The 17,710-nt window shown below is 34.6% G+C and overlaps 1 protein-coding gene across 2 annotated transcripts in view; it reads left to right on the plus strand.

Annotated features, from left to right (window-relative positions):
* The window catches only part of Nbn (nibrin), a 42,662-nt gene that overhangs the window by 14,376 nt on the left and 10,576 nt on the right, over window positions 1-17,710 (plus strand). The window contains exons 7-13 of one of the 2 annotated variants that reach the window (XM_042672880.1): window positions 362-555; window positions 4,354-4,451; window positions 6,446-6,572; window positions 8,934-9,203; window positions 10,448-10,874; window positions 12,610-12,747; window positions 15,045-15,158. In XM_042672880.1, the coding sequence (XP_042528814.1) occupies window positions 362-555; window positions 4,354-4,451; window positions 6,446-6,572; window positions 8,934-9,203; window positions 10,448-10,874; window positions 12,610-12,747; window positions 15,045-15,158 (1,368 nt within the window). Of the gene's footprint in view, window positions 1-361; window positions 556-4,353; window positions 4,452-6,445; window positions 6,573-8,933; window positions 9,204-10,447; window positions 10,875-12,591; window positions 12,748-15,044; window positions 15,159-17,710 lie in introns of both variants that reach the window. The other variant, XM_042672879.1, reaches the window with a different exon arrangement.

The raw sequence follows: 17,710 nt of genomic DNA on the forward strand, positions 1-17,710 counted from the left end.
ACTTAGTCTGATAATTAAATTTCTATCAGTACATAATTGGCAGGCTAAAAAAACCTTTAAGTCTGAACTTGTTCAGTATGTAAACCTTTGTAAAATGCTATCTGTGTGTGTAGGTGGTGAGGATTCCAAGAGCTTATGTTACAGTGGAGAAATCCTGTGGGTTAGCCCATTAGAGGACCGGAAGGTGAAGGGGGATGAGAAAATAGAAACTTTTATCAGAGTGGAAGTTCAAATTGTTCACTCGAATGTAAAATCTGTGTCTATTGTAATTCCTGCATTGAATTTTCACATAGCAAGTATCTGTGCAGAAAACTCATTGTGACTTTTACATTAGTTTTCTAAATATTTCTTTCATCTTTAGCATAAGAAGTTAAGTTCAGCAGTTGTTTTTGGTGGCGGTGAAGCAAGATTGATCATGGAAGAAAATGAAGAAGAAGATAGTTTCTTTTCAGCTCCAGGAACCTGTGTTGTTGATACTAGAGTAACAAATACACAGATCTTAATTCCTGACTCTCAGAAAAAATGGATTCATTCGATTGTAGACATGCTCCAAAGGTACAAAGTCATTGTTTAATAGTAAAATATAACACTAGTAGATATTTATGTGCAACTTCTTTGGTTGTATTTCACTTAGTATACAGATAGATTAAAAAAATCTTTGGTTGTATTTCACTTAATATAAAGATAGATTGATATATATAACAATTATATCATGCAGTATACTTGTGAACTGTTTGTGACTTGGATTGGATACTAGATAATGGACTATCTTAAAGCTTAACATTTTCTTCATTTTTGTTACTTTAGTAGAATTTATAGAATTTTCTTCTCCAAATTAGTGAAATGGCATGATGTTTTTCTGCAGAGTATGTTGCAATTGAGGTTAAAATTCAAAACCCAAAACATTTTCTGAAATATCTGCCTAGAGCTGAAATATCTGTTTGGTCTTTATTGTTACTCACTAAAAATGCATGTAAAAAATTCAGTCACTGTTACATGGGTTGCTCTAAGAAAGTTGGAAGATACTCTTTGGGGGTCAAGGGAAGACTGTAACAGAATTACATCAATGACTTGTTTTTTTAGATTCTTTACTGACATTAATCTTAGCATGGTTAAAGTCAAAATGTATTATAGAAATACCCGAAGTACTCTTTACTAAATTTCTATTAACCCAGCAGAGTATTTGAAATCTAGAGTATTATAGCTGAAAATCCATAGCCTGCTCAGTATATTTTTTTGTCTCCCAAGGATTCCAAGGGATCCTCAGGGATCCCCCCCACCCTCAAAAAGGAAAAAAAATTGTCATTTGTAGTATGAATATTTTATTTAATGAAAATGTATTAACTAAAAAAGTACTTTTGTAGCAAAATTACCACCTTATTACAATAACAAAAATGAATGTGCCATCCCAGAATCTCGGATTAATTGTAAGGGTTCTTACTATTAAACTTAGTTGTTATTTCTTTATCATCTCCTCACCCTTTTGCCAGCCTTGTGTTGACCCTCATGACTCACAATATACTATCATCATTGAATGACACACATTTATTTTGTTTACAGGTTAGTTTTTATTTGTTTTTTGTGGAACTCAAACTTTGTACTTTAAGCAGACACTATATCACTTAAGCTGTGTCTCTAGGGCTTCTTGCTCTGGTGGGTTTTTTAAATTTTTATTTTATTGTAAAGATGCTGTACAGAGGGGTTGCAGTTACATGAGTAAGGTAATGAATACATTTCTTGTTGAAAATTGTTGCTCCCTCCTTTGTTTTTCTCTACTATCCCTTTTCTCCTCCCCCCCTCACCCCGCCCAAGAAGTTGTAAAGTTCATTTCCAACATAGTATCTTGTGAGTAGCATTATTGCAATGGGTCATCCTGTGTCCTTGTTTCAGCATTTTGTTATTCCCATTTCCCTCCCCCAATCTCTGGTTTTTTTGAGATAGGGTCTTGCTTTTGTGTCAGCCAGCCTAGACTCCTAATACATATGTTTCCCTTTAGCATATTTCTAGGACTAGAACTATGGGATTATAGGTTATATGAATGTTCAGCTTTAGAAGGCAATATCAGACTGCGTGCTGTTTTACATTCCTGTCAGTATGCATGGGCCAAGCAGATGGGCATGGTCACATGTTTTGTCATCTGCCACTTGAGTGGCTATTTCATCATATCTCACTGCGGTTTTGCATTTCCTTGATCATCAGATATACTAAACACTTCATCACATGTTTGTCATATATTCTTTTGTGAAATATCTGCCATGTTTCTTGCCCAGGTTTCTATTGAGATAATTGTCACATAACTTTTTTTTTTTTTTATCTGTCATGGGGACTGAACTCTGGGCCTGGATGCTGTCCCTCAGCTCTTCAGCTCAAGACGAGCACTCTACCACAGCACCACTTCTGGCTTTTTCTGCTTATGTGGTGCTGAGGAATCTAACCCAGGGCCTCATGCATGCAAGACAAGCACTCTAACACTGAGCCACCTTCCCAGCCCATAGGGCTTCATCTTTTTACTAGGCAAATGCTCTACCACAGAACTTTACCCCAATGTACTTACCTACACAGACTTCCTTGATATTACTTATACCCAGTTGTATTTCTATTATTTTTCTGTTTTAATTTTGATATATGTATTTGGTTCTCTGTAATTTCATACATTTATGTAGTCAACATACAGATGTTCAGAACTTTCATCACCAAAAAGATCCTTCATGTTACCCTTTATAACCATATCCACTCCTTTTCCTGCCTTTTCTATTCTGTGTTTCCTGTCCCTAAATCCTCGTATCTACTAACTTGTTCTGTTTCTAAAATGTTTTTTCTTTTAATACTACATAAATGAAATCCTACCGCATATAACCTTTTGGTATTAGCTTTTTTCACTTGGCAGAATTCCTCAGATTTACCTATGTTGTATGTGTCAATCAATATTTTTTGTTGCTGAGTAGAATTCCATGTTGTAAATTTATACATTGGCATTTTTTACTTTTTTTTGTTAGAAATAAAAGTGCTATGAACATTCACTGTTTAGTTTATATGTTGACACAAGTTTTTCTGGATAAATGCCCAAGGGTAAAATTGCCAGGCAATTACATTTTTTTTTGGGGGGGGGGGTCCGGTCGTGGGGCCTGGGTGCTGTCCCTCAGCTCAAGGCTAGAGCTCTACCACTTGAGCTACAGCGCCACTTCTGGCTTTTTTCTTTTTGCTTATGTGGTGCTGAGGAATCGAACCCAGGGCCTCATGCATGCAAGGCAAGCGCTCTACCACTTAGCCACCTTCCCAGCCCCCAATTACATATTTTTTGTATTTTCTTGATGTTAATCTATTTTTTTCACTTAGATGCATTACAAAATCTATAAGTCATATAACTTACCTTTTTAGTGTGTTGAAAAGTGAAAGCCCTTAATTTTAGTATAGTAAACATTAATATCCTTTAAATTAACATTATTTTGTTTTATAGTCAAGTGTCTTTTGTGTTTTAGAAGCTCTTTTCCAAACCCTTTATATGATAATATATGCTAAAAAATGATTTCCAAACCACAGGCCAAAAACATATCCATATGTATTTTCTACCGATTTTTTACTAATATTTTGATATTTGAATTTAAAGTTCACTTGTATGTGAGACTATATCATGCCAAAGTTCATACATGTGTGGCTTGTTTTAGTTTTATTCTATTCTATAAATCAGTCTATCTTATGGTTCCTAGCACATTTACCACATTGTCTTAATTAACTTTTAAAAAGTCTTCATAACTAGTAGGATAGGCCTCTTTCTGTTTACCTTAGAATAATCTTGGTTATTTTTCAAAAATAATCATCTTTTTGGAAATTTGTTGGGATTTTTACTAAGAATTCCATTGAATTACCTTGAGGAAAATGAATGATTTTAACCGTTTCTAGCCTCAGTATGAATCTCTCCATTTATATAGGTCTGTTTTGTTGTCTTATCAGTCTATTACTGCTATTTTCTAAATATTGCAGAATGTTAGAACTGGAAAAATCTGTATTGTTAATTTTAGCCCTCTTATTATATAAAGTTAACTGAGTTACTGAGAGGTGGTGGACTTGCCTGAGTAACATTGCCTTAGTGAGTGATTTGAAATAGCACTATCTGTATTTTAAATTCTGCCCATATTATAAAATGTCATTTGGGGCTGGGGGTTTAGCCCAGCGGAAAGGCACTGCCCGGCACACACAAGGCCCTGGGTTGGGTCCTCAGCCCTGGAAAAAAAAAAAAGCTACAAAATATCATTTTGTATAATTTTGAAGGAAAAAATAGGTTGGTTCACCTTGGTCACTTTAATAAAAGTTCTTTTAGTATATAATATGTTATTTAAACTTTTATTCTAATAGACAGGGTCTCAGACCCATTCCTGAAGCAGAAATTGGATTGGCAGTTATTTTCATGACTACTAAGGGTTACTGTGATCCTCAGGGCCAACCCAGTACAGGTAATAAAACATTATTTATGTTGATTCTCCGGCAACTTTGTTTATTTGCACTGATGATAGATTGTATATACTTTACTTGCCAGGCCTGACCATAACTATCTTCTTTTAAAACTCAGCTGTTTATTCATTAATTTACTAATTCAAAAATACTTCTGCCATGTATGGAACACTATGGTAGGCATTGAAGATTTAGTAATGAGTAAACAGGATCCTTATTTTTACACTTTGTAAAATGTATATTCTGGAAGTCAAGATGCAGGCACTGAACAAGTGGACAAATATACTTAAGTTCATATAGGGCCAAGTACAAAAAGAAAGGCTAAACAAGGTGATGAGCAGTTCATAGTATAACTTCTTACACATATGTATAGGTAAATTATGTGGGTTCCAAGTCATGGAAGTTGGTTTTATGAGACAGTTTTATGAAAACAGTGAATATATGTCTCTTTCTTGTCTTCCCTGCCCCTCTTTTCACTGTTCTTTTCATATTCATGCATTCATCCATTTATTCAATATTTAGTTATTCAATAAGTATTTGTTGATCAGTCATTAAATACTTGTAATCATGCTGAACAACTAGGAGTAATGAGGTGAGCAAATCAGACTGAATTCTTGTGCTTATAGTATTTGTATTGAGGAGAACATCGTCTTTGGTCAACAAACAGTTATTCTGGGTCATTAGGTTGATAAATGCTTTTTTCGGTGACTACATAATGTTATCTCTGCAAACTTCTGTGATAGTACAATGAAGTTTTAGAGATACTTAAGGAAATAATGTGAACCTTTGAGTAAGTCATATGGGAATGTGGCAAAAGGCAAATATCTGATTTTGGAGTCAATAATAAACATTTACTGAGGACCTTTTATATTATTAGGCCATAACATGATAAATTAAGTTATAGGTACTTAGTAAATGTCAACTTTATGGTTTTTTTTTTTTTGGGTACGGTCATGAGGCCTGAACTCTGGGCCTGGGTGCTGACCCTCAGCTCTTCAGCTCAAGGTTAGCGCTCTACCGCTTGAGCAACAGCGCCACTTCCAGCTTTTTCTTTTTATGTGGTGCTGAGGAATCAAACCCAGGGCCTCATGCATGCAAGGCAAGCACTCTACCACTGAGCCACCTTCCCAGCCCTATGGTTTGTTTTTTTTTAGCTGAGAGTTTACTCTGGATCTGTATTTTTTGATTATTAAATAATGCTGTGCACTGGAGATACAGAAAAAAAGGAAGACCTATTTTGTAGATACTAAGGAAAGGTAGCAAATAAATGATGAATGTTAACTACCAACACTGACTCAGTGATTACTGCACCACAGGTAATGTCTAACTTAGACATATATCAGTTTATTTTGTCCACAAAATGCCTTTTTGAGGATTGTGTTTTAATTGGTGTCACTTTGTATATGGTAAAATTAAAGCATAAAGAGGTTAAATCACTCGTGCCACACAAGTAGTGACAAATAAATCATTAGTCAGGTGATGTGCAGGGGAGTGTGAAAGAAGAAACAAGGAGCACTTAATTCAACAGGGAAGTCTCAAAAGCAAGCATTCCCAACCAGTACTAGTGGTCTTTGAACTGGTTGCTATTTTAGTAAACAAATAGAAAAGACATGTCTTTATAGAAGATGTAAAATGGTATTACGTGTCTTCCAGATAATAGGATATAAATTCTCACATACTTTCCATTTGGAGAGTAAATATAATTTTTTAGTCTGACATTCAATATCATTTTAGGCATAATTTAAATTGGACTCACTTAGGTTGATAATATTTCATAGAATTTGGTATACTTTAAAATCATGTGGTTTAGGTTAAGTGCATCATAGATGTCAATAGTTGTTAGTATGGATAATTTCCTCAAAGTATTTCCTAGCTTCACTGACTAGAAACAACCATGTGCTACATCATCTAATTAAGCACCTCATTTTTAATAATCAATCTCAATCTTGTATGTCATGGTTATGATTTTTTTTCTTTTCGTTTGTATGATTTACAGAATTAAAGACAACGCCAGGGCCAAGCCTTTCTCAAGACTTGTCAGCCAGTGAAAAAATAATTCCAAGTGCTCCTGTGAATGGTACATTGATCATGAATGGCTCAGAATCAGAGCAACTAGATGCTTGGTAAAAGCTTCTTGTTTAACAAACTCATGTCACTTTTGCAGTAACAGATAAAAAGTTTGTTCAAGAAGTAAAGTTGGTACTTTTATAAAGTTGTCTCTGAGGAGATAAAACATGGGAGAATAAAATCCAGAAAAAATGAACCTTAAGACTGAGATCAGCAAAATTTTTTATAAAGAATTGGCAAGTAAACTTTATTTACAAAACCAAATGGACTTGATTTGGCCTGTGGTCTATAGTTTAGTGCCTTGAGTTTTTTCATACCTTGCAAAGGTGCATGGAAACTAAAAAGAATTCTAGTATTTCAATTGTGATTATTGAGATAAAGTTGGAAATAGTTGTATCCACTTATCAATAGCTTTGATTTATGTAGTTTTAGTTACCTGTAAACTGTAGTACAATATCGAGGAGGAAAAATTCCTGAAAGAAGCAATTTCTAAGTTCTAAATTGTGCTGAGCAGTGTGATGAAATCTCTTAATGCGCAGCCTAAGATGAAAATCATCCCTTTGTTCTGTGTGTCTGTTGTAGTATTTGTGTCCAAGTGATCTTTACGTAGTCACCTGACACTGCAACATAATGCCTGCACTGTTCATCTCATTGCCTATCAGCACATACATATTGTTACATCTCATTTTATTAAAAAAGGATGAGTACAACTTAATATTTTGAAAGAGACTACATTTTCATAATTTTTTACTATAGTCTTTTTTATAAATGTTTATTACTAGTTTCTGTTGCTTATTTCTTAGGTGCCTAATTTGTAAATTAAGCTATCATAACTATGAGCAGTAAAAATGTATATATAGTGTTCAATATGCCATTGGCCCTAACCATCCATTGGGAGTCTTATAGAATGGTCCTCCACAGATAAGGGGGACTATTATAAACGTGTTTATCTTATATAAATATGCCTTTTGTTTAAGTAATATGCTATTTGTCTGTATAAATATGCCTTAGAATTTTGAAAAAACTTAACAGGATAAAGCTAGTTATTTAGTTCATATTTATTCATGAAGACAGGTTTTTAGTGGTTATTTGAAGAATGATTCTGGGTTGTTTTGTTTCTTAATTGAAAAGAGTTAGCTCTTCTGTATTCTGTGGGTTATTTATTTTTTATTTTTGTTTAAAACTTATTTGTTTTAAGTGTTTAATAATGAAGTATTCATATTCAGGTAACTATATCACTATATTAGACTTTATTTTAATCATTTATTACCTACATATTTTATGTTGTAACCATATTTAACTTCTCTTGGTGTGTCTGTGTCTGTGTGTGTGTGTCTCTCTCTGTCTTTTCTTCCATAGTTCTCACTGTGTAGTCCAGATTAGCCTCAGCCTGGAGATCCTTCTGCCTGCCATAATGTCCTTAGTGGTAGGATTATAGGCATGTGCAGTGCCTGGTGTTTAGATTTATTTTTTTTGGTAATGCTGAGGTTTGGATTCAGGATTTTGAACTAATGCATCAAGTATGCTACCACTTGAACCACACTCCCAGACTTATTTTTTCTCCTTTTAGCATTTTTGTCTGTACTGCTCTGTATCATGATTCTTCTTATACCTCCTGAATAGGTGGGATTACATTGCTGTACCACCATGCCTAATTTCTTCTTCAACAGTCTGGTCTTGAATTGCAGTCTTCTCAATCTCTGCCTTTTAAAAGTTGAGACACTGTTTCTGGCCTAGATTTAACTTTTTAAACAGAGATTGTTACATTACTGTTTTTTGTTTGTTTGTTTGTTTTTGGTCTGGTCGTGGGGCCTGATCATTATAAAACTGTTTTGTGTATTTAAAATATTTTCTGATAGTCTAGAGATCTGTATTACAAATTGCCATTTAGACTGGGTATTATTATATTAAGTGATCTAGAGGTACCCTGTTGTACGTAATACCAGAATAAAGGGAGCTCATTCTGATTTTCTTTTTTTTTAAATTTGATTTTCTGATACATGGTCTAATTACAGAGCCCAGATTGGCCTGAAACTTGCTATGTAGCCCAAGCTGGCTTTAAACTTGGCAATCTTAAGTGCTGATATTCAGACTTGTACCACTATACCTGGCCCTGATTTTCCATTTTTTGTTATAATGCATTCATATAGAAATAACGTAAAATTTTAACCAAAACCAAAAATGATGGAATTATCACCTAGTTTAATCTGGGATGGGATACTAGGTTGCTATTTCACGTCTACTAAAGCCCTGAAGTGACAAGGGAACTAACTGCTTGTTTGCCATACCAAAATGTGTTCACTGAATTATCAGAAGACAATCCTATGTTATTTTCATTGTAACTACTTAACAATCTTGGTCTCTAGATAAAAGTATATGTTAAATGTATTTACTTTGCTTTTTTTTTTTTGCCACAGTATATATTTGAGTGAAATGTCAAAAGAAGTAAAAATTTCCGGAATGGGACAGAAATTTAGAATGCTTTCGCAAGAAACATCTACTACAAAGGAGCCCTTCCCAAATAATAGTAATAATAATACAGTATCAAATACTTTAGTTAAAACTAAGTTTTCAAACTGTCAGCTTTCACCAACTAAAGTCCTACCTGTAAATAAAAGTAGAGCTTCAGCTTCTCAACAGCAGCTGAATTCAATCAAAAACTACTTTCAACCATCTTCTAAAAAAAGGTATATTTTTAATAATTTCTCCTGCATCATTAAAATAATATTGGAGAGTATTATTTTCCTTTATCTGTTGTTTGCTATTTTAAGATTCTGTGGAAAGCTGTAGCCCTTTGAGCTATTCTGTCTCAGAAACATCCTGATTTCCTTTTACAAAAGTATTGCACAGAGTTTCATCTTTGTTCTCCCGTGCTATATTTGAGCTATTGTTTTGTTTGATGACTTCTAAAATCTCCTTCCTCCTAGTGCCCCTGGTAACTTCTCTGACAATATAAAGGGAATTGGCCTTATTGCAACCTAATTATTTCTCCTCTGCTTCCCTGTTGATCGTGTGTGTGTGTGTCTGTGTGTGTGTGTGTGTGTGTGTGTCTGTGTGTCTGTGTCTGTGTCTGTGTCTGTGTCTGTGTCTTAACGGGCGTGGGCACTGTCCCTGAGGTTTTGTGCTCCAATTGGGAATGAGAGTCTCAGGGACTTTCTTGCCCATGCTGGCTTCAAACCGCAGTCCTCAAATCTCAGCCTTCTGAGCAGTCAGGCTTTTAGGCATGAGCCACTGGCAACTATTTTCGTTATCATTTAGACCCCACCCCTGCTATTTGTGTTACCTGATTCCTACTTCAAACTACAACCTCTATTGGGCTTTCTTTCTAGTACTCTGATATTAGTGTTAATAGACTTTACTGTTCTGGTTCTTTATAAATCTAGCAAACTTCTAGAGAATAGAAATCTAAGTCATTGTCTGCTCTGTGGACCTTAATATAGTTTGCTAGAAGAAAGTGTGATACAGTATCGCATTGAATGCTTTGGTGATGCTTTCACATAATATTTGCAGTGTGTACTTGGTGCCATGTTCTAGATTTAGAATCTGGTTTGTTACTTTAAATCCAGCTCTCAATCTATCAGGTTATATTGCTAGGCTAATAATTCCCTGGCCACACTTCCCTACAGTATAATATAGGCTGCTTTGTTCTGGCAAGAAGTCCTTTGTACTTAGATATTTCTTCCTTTCTCCTCCACACTTATTAGCTAACTTTACTTCAGCAGAGGATATGGAGCTTCTCCATGTTGCTTTAACTATAGGATCTACTAGTCCTAATAGTAGAATGTACATGAATTGTGAATTGTTTCCAAATTTTTATTTGTTGATGTCCAATGATACTGTTAGTAAAATCAGGAGTGCATTGTAAATTAAATGGAAAGAATGGTAAATATTGGCACACTAAAATATTACTGTTATATTTTTCTAATCTAAGGGAAAGGGATGAAGAAAATCAAGAATTGTCTTCATCCAAGTCAGCAAGAATAGAAATGTCTTGTTCTCTTTTAGAACAGACACAACCAACGACACCCTCATTGTGGAAAAATAAGGCGCAAGATTCATCTCAGGATGAGCCCATGGGCAAAGAATCAGATAACTTATTTTCAGATGATGTAGATTTAAAATCTGATGTGAAAAATTCTGCCAGTAAATTTCTTTCTTCAGAAAAAAGAAAAATTGATATTTCAGCCATAGAAGATGAGATATTAGAAAATTTACTCAAGGACACAAAGCCAGAGTTAGAAAATAATGTGAAAGTTGAAAAGCCAGAGGAAGATGGGAATATTAGAAAAAAGCCAAAGATGGATATAGAAACAAACAACTCTAATGATGAAACAATACCGGAAAGGAGTAACATATCTGTAAGTGAAATTTTTAATGAGAAGTACTATAAACTTAAAAGTACCTTATTTTGTATTTAGGAAAAACTATCATCAACACCCAGTATAAAGTATGTGAAGATTTGTTGGTCCATAAGGTAAATGTTAAAATTACAGTGATGTTTTTCAACTATATAAGATAAATCACACAAAAAACGCAACCCTATTGTCATGTTTGTTTTGATGGGCTTTCAGATTAGATTGTACTGTTATAAAAAGTCATTTGGCTAAGTACTGGTAGGTAATACAGTAAGCAGCCACAGCAAGATGAAAGACGTTAGTAAAACAAAGTATTATATCAAAATTCAGGATCAAGTATGTATGACATCTCTAGGAAAATTTTGTTTGGATTTTGCTCATTAATATTCATGAATGTTGATACTTTATGTTTCTTATTATATCTGAGGAAGCTCTTCATATTATTAGTTCAGTCTCCTGTAAGTGGAATTGGTGACCTCATCACCTGTTAAAATTTCTACCTCCCAAGCTGCCACATTTGTAATGAATGAGGACATACTTAGCCATAGTAGTAGGGCACTAAAAGGGGAAAGGTCTTTTCCATCTGAATTCCTCCTTTCTGCGGCGCTTTTTTCAGGAAACTAGACCAGACATAACTTTTTTATTGAGCAAAATTTAGTTATGGATTGCACACACTCCCTCTTTCGCCCTAGTCTGAAGAAGATTTGGGAAGTGTTTAGAGTCGAACTTTACAACTTTGGTGGGGGGGGCGGGGAGGCTTGGATGGGGGGGCAGGGGGAGGCTGGGAAGGGATGTGAAGGGTAAACAAAGGAGGAGGCTGCAATGCTTGATAAGAAATGTACTCATTATCTTGTCCATGTAATTGTAACCCCTCTGTACAGTATATTCACAATAAAAAAAAAATTCCATTGGGGAAAAAAATCTTGTAAACTATTTGATAAAAGATGGCAAATAATATTTAGTTTCACAGAAATGCATTTATTAGCTATTGATTTAATCACAAATTATTTTGCAATTATAATGGAAAGGTTGAAAGATCCTAACTAGGAGTATGATAAAGAGAATGTCGGATGCTAACTGTTGTATCCATGTCAGATTACCATATACATGAGATCAATTGTTAATATAGCCTAATATTTAGAAATATGAATAAAAGATGTAATAAAAAAAAAGGTCTGGTCCACTCTAAGCTTTAGAAAAATTAGGGAGGGAGGGAATAAATTGATTCCATTTTGCACAGAGTAGGAAGGGAGAGGGCCCTTTGTTATGAAGAATTTAAGCATTTTCTGGCTGGGCACTGATGGCTCATGACTCTAAAACCTAACTATTCAGGAGGATGAAATCTGAGGATTACAGTTTGAAGCCAATATTGGTGTAAAATGTTATTGAAAAGAACCAGACAATGCTGAGATTTCAAATCAAGAGAATATTTACAAGAATATGTATTATTCATTAAGGTATTTATTAGACTAAGTTACTAAGGTAAAATACTCCATGGCTTTTAATCTTTGAGTACACGTGAATATGTTGTTTTCAAATTTATAGAGCACATGAGTAACTTAATTTTGATTTAAAAGGGATATGACTTGATTCCAAAGAAAAAGTTCAAATATCAGAAATAACCCTTCTTGCTATTTTCTTCAGTTATTTGAACTCTCTTGTAGATTATTACATCATAAGTCATTTTTCTTCTTCATCTATCCATTTTACTCTTCTTAAGGTCAATGATGAACTTCAGGACAGTAGTGAAATGCTTCCAAGAAAGGTACTACTGACTGAATTTAGATCACTAGTGGTTAGTAACACCACTTCCAGAAATCTGTGTGGGGTAAATAATAATTATGGTCAACTCAAGAATTTCAAGAAGTTTAAAAAGGTAGGTAATTTTTAAACTGCATCATTGGAGGGCATTGTTTGAAGTATTTTTAAAAATACCCTTGGGATTAAGCAGTAATAAAAGCAGATTGTTGAAAAAAAGGGAAAAAAAACTTAGGTTATTTCTTCTGCTTAAAAAGCACAATTCTGCAGTGGACACGATGAAAATGAACTTTGCAGCTTGTGGATGAGGATGGGAAGGAGAGAAAACCTGAGAGAGCGAGGGAAGGGATGACCTTATTCAAAAAGAAATACACTCTTTACCTGAGTTATGTAACTGATTTTTATTTATTATTGTGAGAATACCATACAGAGGAGTTACAATTACATGGACAAGATAACAAGTACATTTCTTATCAAGCATTGTTACCTCCTCTTTGTTTCCCTTTCCCATCCCTTCCCATACTCCCCGCCTTCACCCCACCTAATCCTCCCCCACCCTCCACCAAAGCTGTAAAGTTCGATTTTCGACATAACTACTTGTACATCTCATTGTTGCAATGGGTACAGCTGTATTCCTAGTTAAACGATTTGTATTTTTCCCTTCCCCTCCACAAATTATACCAACATCAAGTGAAGTAAGCCAGCCCCGAAGAAACATAGGTCCATGGTTCCCCTTATTTGCAATAACTAGTATATGTCTGAGTCAAGCAGAAAAGGTCAGATAAGTTGATGTTAGGGGAATGAATCACAAGATCAGTATTCAAATTTTTTTTTGTTTTTTTTCCTTTCATGCAATTGTCTCTAACATATTTATAAGATGATTTCTATGTTGCTTTGTACATCCCTCCCCCACGGTATAACCCATGTTTTCACTGTAACTAATTTTTTTTAAGCACAGTTCTAGCTGGGGAATGCTCTCACCTGTAATCATAGCTATTTAGAAGGCTGAGATCTGGAAGACTGGTTTGAGGCCCCCCTCCCCCCCCCCAGGCAAAAAGTTCACTGACTGCTTGTCAGCCAATACATGGGCATAGTGGTATACTTTTTTCATTCTAATTAAATCTGGAAGTATAAGAAATAGGATTGTGTACAGGCCTGAGCCTAGGCAAAAAGCATGATGCTGTGTCAAAAATAATTGTGGAAAAAGTCCTAAAGGGATCTCAGCAATTGAACACCCACCTAACAAATGTAGGGTGCTGACTTCAAATCCAGGTATTGCCAAAAAGAATTCAGACATACTATATATCAAAGAGGAAGCAAAAGAAGTTTATTAATAATTGAAGTATAGGAGCTCAGAGTTATTGTAAAATGGGTTGGAAAGAAGTAAAACCCTGAATAATGCTATCCTAGACAAAACAAAATTATTTTCTAACTCTAAGAAATTCAATCTATAATGTGTATAGAAAGATGTTTAAAAAGATTTTTCTCCAAAGAATTTGTCTGGGTACTTAAGTTTCATTGTAAATCAATGGCATGGATCTCTGTTTTTTAATTATTGCTTAATGATGAAAAATAATTTAAAATTTTCTTTCAAGTTCACATTAAAATTTCAAAATCTTGTTTAGAAATATTAAACTAATTACTTACCTTCTAACTTAAGTATTATCAGTGTTTTATATAACCCTTTCATAAATTGCCTCTTTGTTATACTCCTTTGTTTGTAAACAATGTCAAAGTGTAAATTACCATCCCCAATATTTTCTGCTAAGGATCTATAAACTACAAAAATGTATAAAAACATAAATTTTCAGGGCTGGGAAGGTGGCTCAGTAGTAGAGCGCTTGCCTTGCATGCATGAGGCCCTGGGTTCGATTCCTCAGCACCACGTAAGCAAAAAGAAAAAAGCCGGAAGTGTCGCTGTGGCTCAAGTGGTAGAGCGCTAGCCTTGAGCTGCAGAGCTGAGGGACAGCGCCCAGACCAAGAGTTCAGGGACCACAACCGGACCCAAAAAAACAAAAAAAACACATAAATTTTCATTTATTACTACCAAGGGTACAAACATTTAAATCAGAGTATTTTAAATTTCAGTATATATGTTCATATACTGAGTTGCTTTACTTGTAATGAGGCCAAGGCCATTTTAAAATAAAAACTACAACTTTAAACTCTTAAATTGTTCTTAGCTTCTGAGTCCTAGCAACATGTCTAAATCTCAGTATTGTAATAGCTAGAAAACTAAAGGGTTAAACAAGATGGGTCTAGCACAGAATTGGGTCTCTCACATTCAATTATAGATTCTTAAACATCCTTGACACTATGTTAGGCAATATTTATACTTTTTGCTTGTAAATTTTCTTAAAAGATTATTCATCTTTGTTAATATATGTAAACCTCCCAACTTTTACTACTTAACAGGTCATATATCCTGGAGCAGGAAAACTTCCACGCATCATTGGAGGATCTGATCTAATACCTCATCATGCTCGAAAGAATGCAGAATTAGAAGACTGGCTGAAGCAGGAAATGGAGGTTAGTAGGAATCTAGGTCCTCAGACTTTTTGTATTGCACTTTGTTACTTTGTTATATCATTATGTGCTTCTCAAAACCAAAATTAATTTGGTTTGGGGTCATTCACTCAGGAAAGGTACTAAATATAGACTAACATTTTGTTATGAAATTCTAGATTTTTGTTAGCTACAAAAAAAAGGTGGTATCTAAAGCTGGGCTGTAGTGTTTCATGCCTGTAATCCTGGCTACTTAAGAAGCTGAGATCTAAGGATCACAGTTCAAAGCCAGCCCCCGTAGGAAAGTTGGTGAGACTCTTATCTTGAATTAACTACCAAAAAGCCAGAAAAGAAGCAGTGGTTCAAGTGGTAGAGTGCTAGCTTTGAGCAAAAGCAGCTCCAGAACAGCACCCTAACTATGAGTTCAAACCCCAGAAGTGGCATGCGCATACACACATGCACCACATACAAAGTGGGATTTAAAAGATAAATTAAGTATGCATCCTAAGTTAAGGACAGAAATAAGTCTCAAAGACATTTAAAGGAGACTAAAAGATAATGAAAAGGATAGCTATAGTTTTATGGAGAATCTTGCACAGTATAACAATCAGGAATTGTGTTTCAGTTGTTCTGAAAACTTCTCATTTTCTTCAACAGTTATGCTTTCCCTGTTTTCTCTATTATTTCTTTCTGGAATTTCAATTTGACATTTGTTAAATGACTTCTATGTCTTCCTCTGGGCAGTGTTTTTGGTATTTCTTCAGATAATTTGGTTCATTACTTCTGTCTTCAACTCTAGCTTGTATTGGATCATCCACTGAGTTTTTAATTCAACATTTTGTATGTTTCATTAATAATAGTTATGTTTCATTTTTTTTCTAAATCTTATTCCCTACCAATATTTTTTGCCTAATGAAACGAACCACCACATTATTTGTTGATATGTTTTTTGCTATTCTGTTTTTTTCCTCTGACTATATGCTTTGTTGTGTGTGTGTGTGTGTGTGTGTGTGTGTGTGTGTGTGTGTGTGTGTGTGTGTCTGTGTGTGTGTGTGTGTGTGTGTGTGTACGTACACTGGTGCTTGATCTCAGGGTCTGGATATGGTTCCAGAATTTCTTACACAAGGCTAGTTTACTTCTGGATTTTCTTTTTGTTTGTTTGTTAGTTTTGGTAGTTAATTGGAGGTAATAGCCTCATGCCTTTCCCTGCCTGGTCTAGCTTCAAACTACAGTCTTGAGATCTCAGCCTCCTGAAAAGTTAGGATTACAGGCATGAGCCACCAGGACACAGCTCTAGTTATTTACTTTAAAATGTAATTTGTAGGATCTTCTTGAGTCCTATATTCAGGCTTATTTCCTCAGAAAAGGTATGTTTATCTAGTCTTACTTATTTTTTAACCAATAGAGACCATTTTCCCCTCTCAGCATCTACACTGAGGTATATCTTCTCCCTCACTTTTAAGTTAAAACCTGTTAAGTCATTCAGGCAGTTTTTATGTGTTGAAAATAATTAGTTATAGCTAGCTTGTTATAATATGCTTCAAGTGAGATTTTTAAATCCTTTCCTTCAGAAAAGAATGTGAAGGGACTACATAACACAAAGAAAATGTTTTAACCTATCTAAATGTATTGTGTACACCAGTTTCTGGAAACACATAAAAATAGTTTTAATATTTTAATCAAGCTTATTGAAAATGAACCTCTTACAAGTCTCAGAAAATAAATGTATTTTTTTTTTCCTTCAGTAAGTACAAAACAGATTTCTTTTATTCCTCCATATACAGTAATCTTTCTGTTTTGGGTCACTACTAGCATTTTATCTACTTTTCTTTCACATCACTTAGAACAGCATGCATACACACAGACACCAACAAAAAACAAAAAGTTGTCTATTATTTTATAAATACAGTATTCATTCTGAAGAATTACAGTAGTACACATAACAATGACAAAGTTAAAGCCTAAAGCCTAGAAATTGCTTGTTTAAACATTAAGTGACGATGTTTTAGACATCTCTTTAGGATATCTTAAGATTCATCTTTTTAGGAAGGTGAGAATCTGAACTGCAAATTGAGGAAGATTGGTAGAAGAAAATTAAACTGACGACTATGCCGAACTTGCATAAATATTTATTCCTTCCACTTTATTTTATTTTCTGAGATTCACTTTAAGACTAGGGAAAATATAAAAAACATTGTGAGATTTTTGCTTTAAGTTGCATATTTCTGCATATATACTACTTGTTTTCTGCCTTCTGTAAAGGGTATGGACATTGTTTGTGCTTCCTTGAACCTCACTTTATGGATTAGAATTAAATCTCTTATATCAGGCATGCATCCTGTCCTAGAAGAGAATAACAGAGCATTTCTGGTTGTTCTCCAGTTTTGTCAGGGATCTCTGGAACTTTTTTGTCTTTAGTCAGTGTCAGTCTCACCTTTTTACCTCCTGTACCATTAGTTCTTTTCCAATATTCTGCCAACAGTTGCATTCCTTGTTAAGGATACTTTTTTCCCTGCAAATTTGGACATTAGAAAGAACTTTCAGGTAGGGCTAGTTTTGTGGACCTTTTTCGTATG

The sequence above is a fragment of the Dipodomys spectabilis genome, unplaced genomic scaffold (genome assembly GCF_019054845.1).
Source record: "Dipodomys spectabilis isolate Male_0828 unplaced genomic scaffold, ASM1905484v1 ptg000783l, whole genome shotgun sequence".
Lineage (NCBI taxonomy): Eukaryota > Metazoa > Chordata > Mammalia > Rodentia > Heteromyidae > Dipodomys > Dipodomys spectabilis.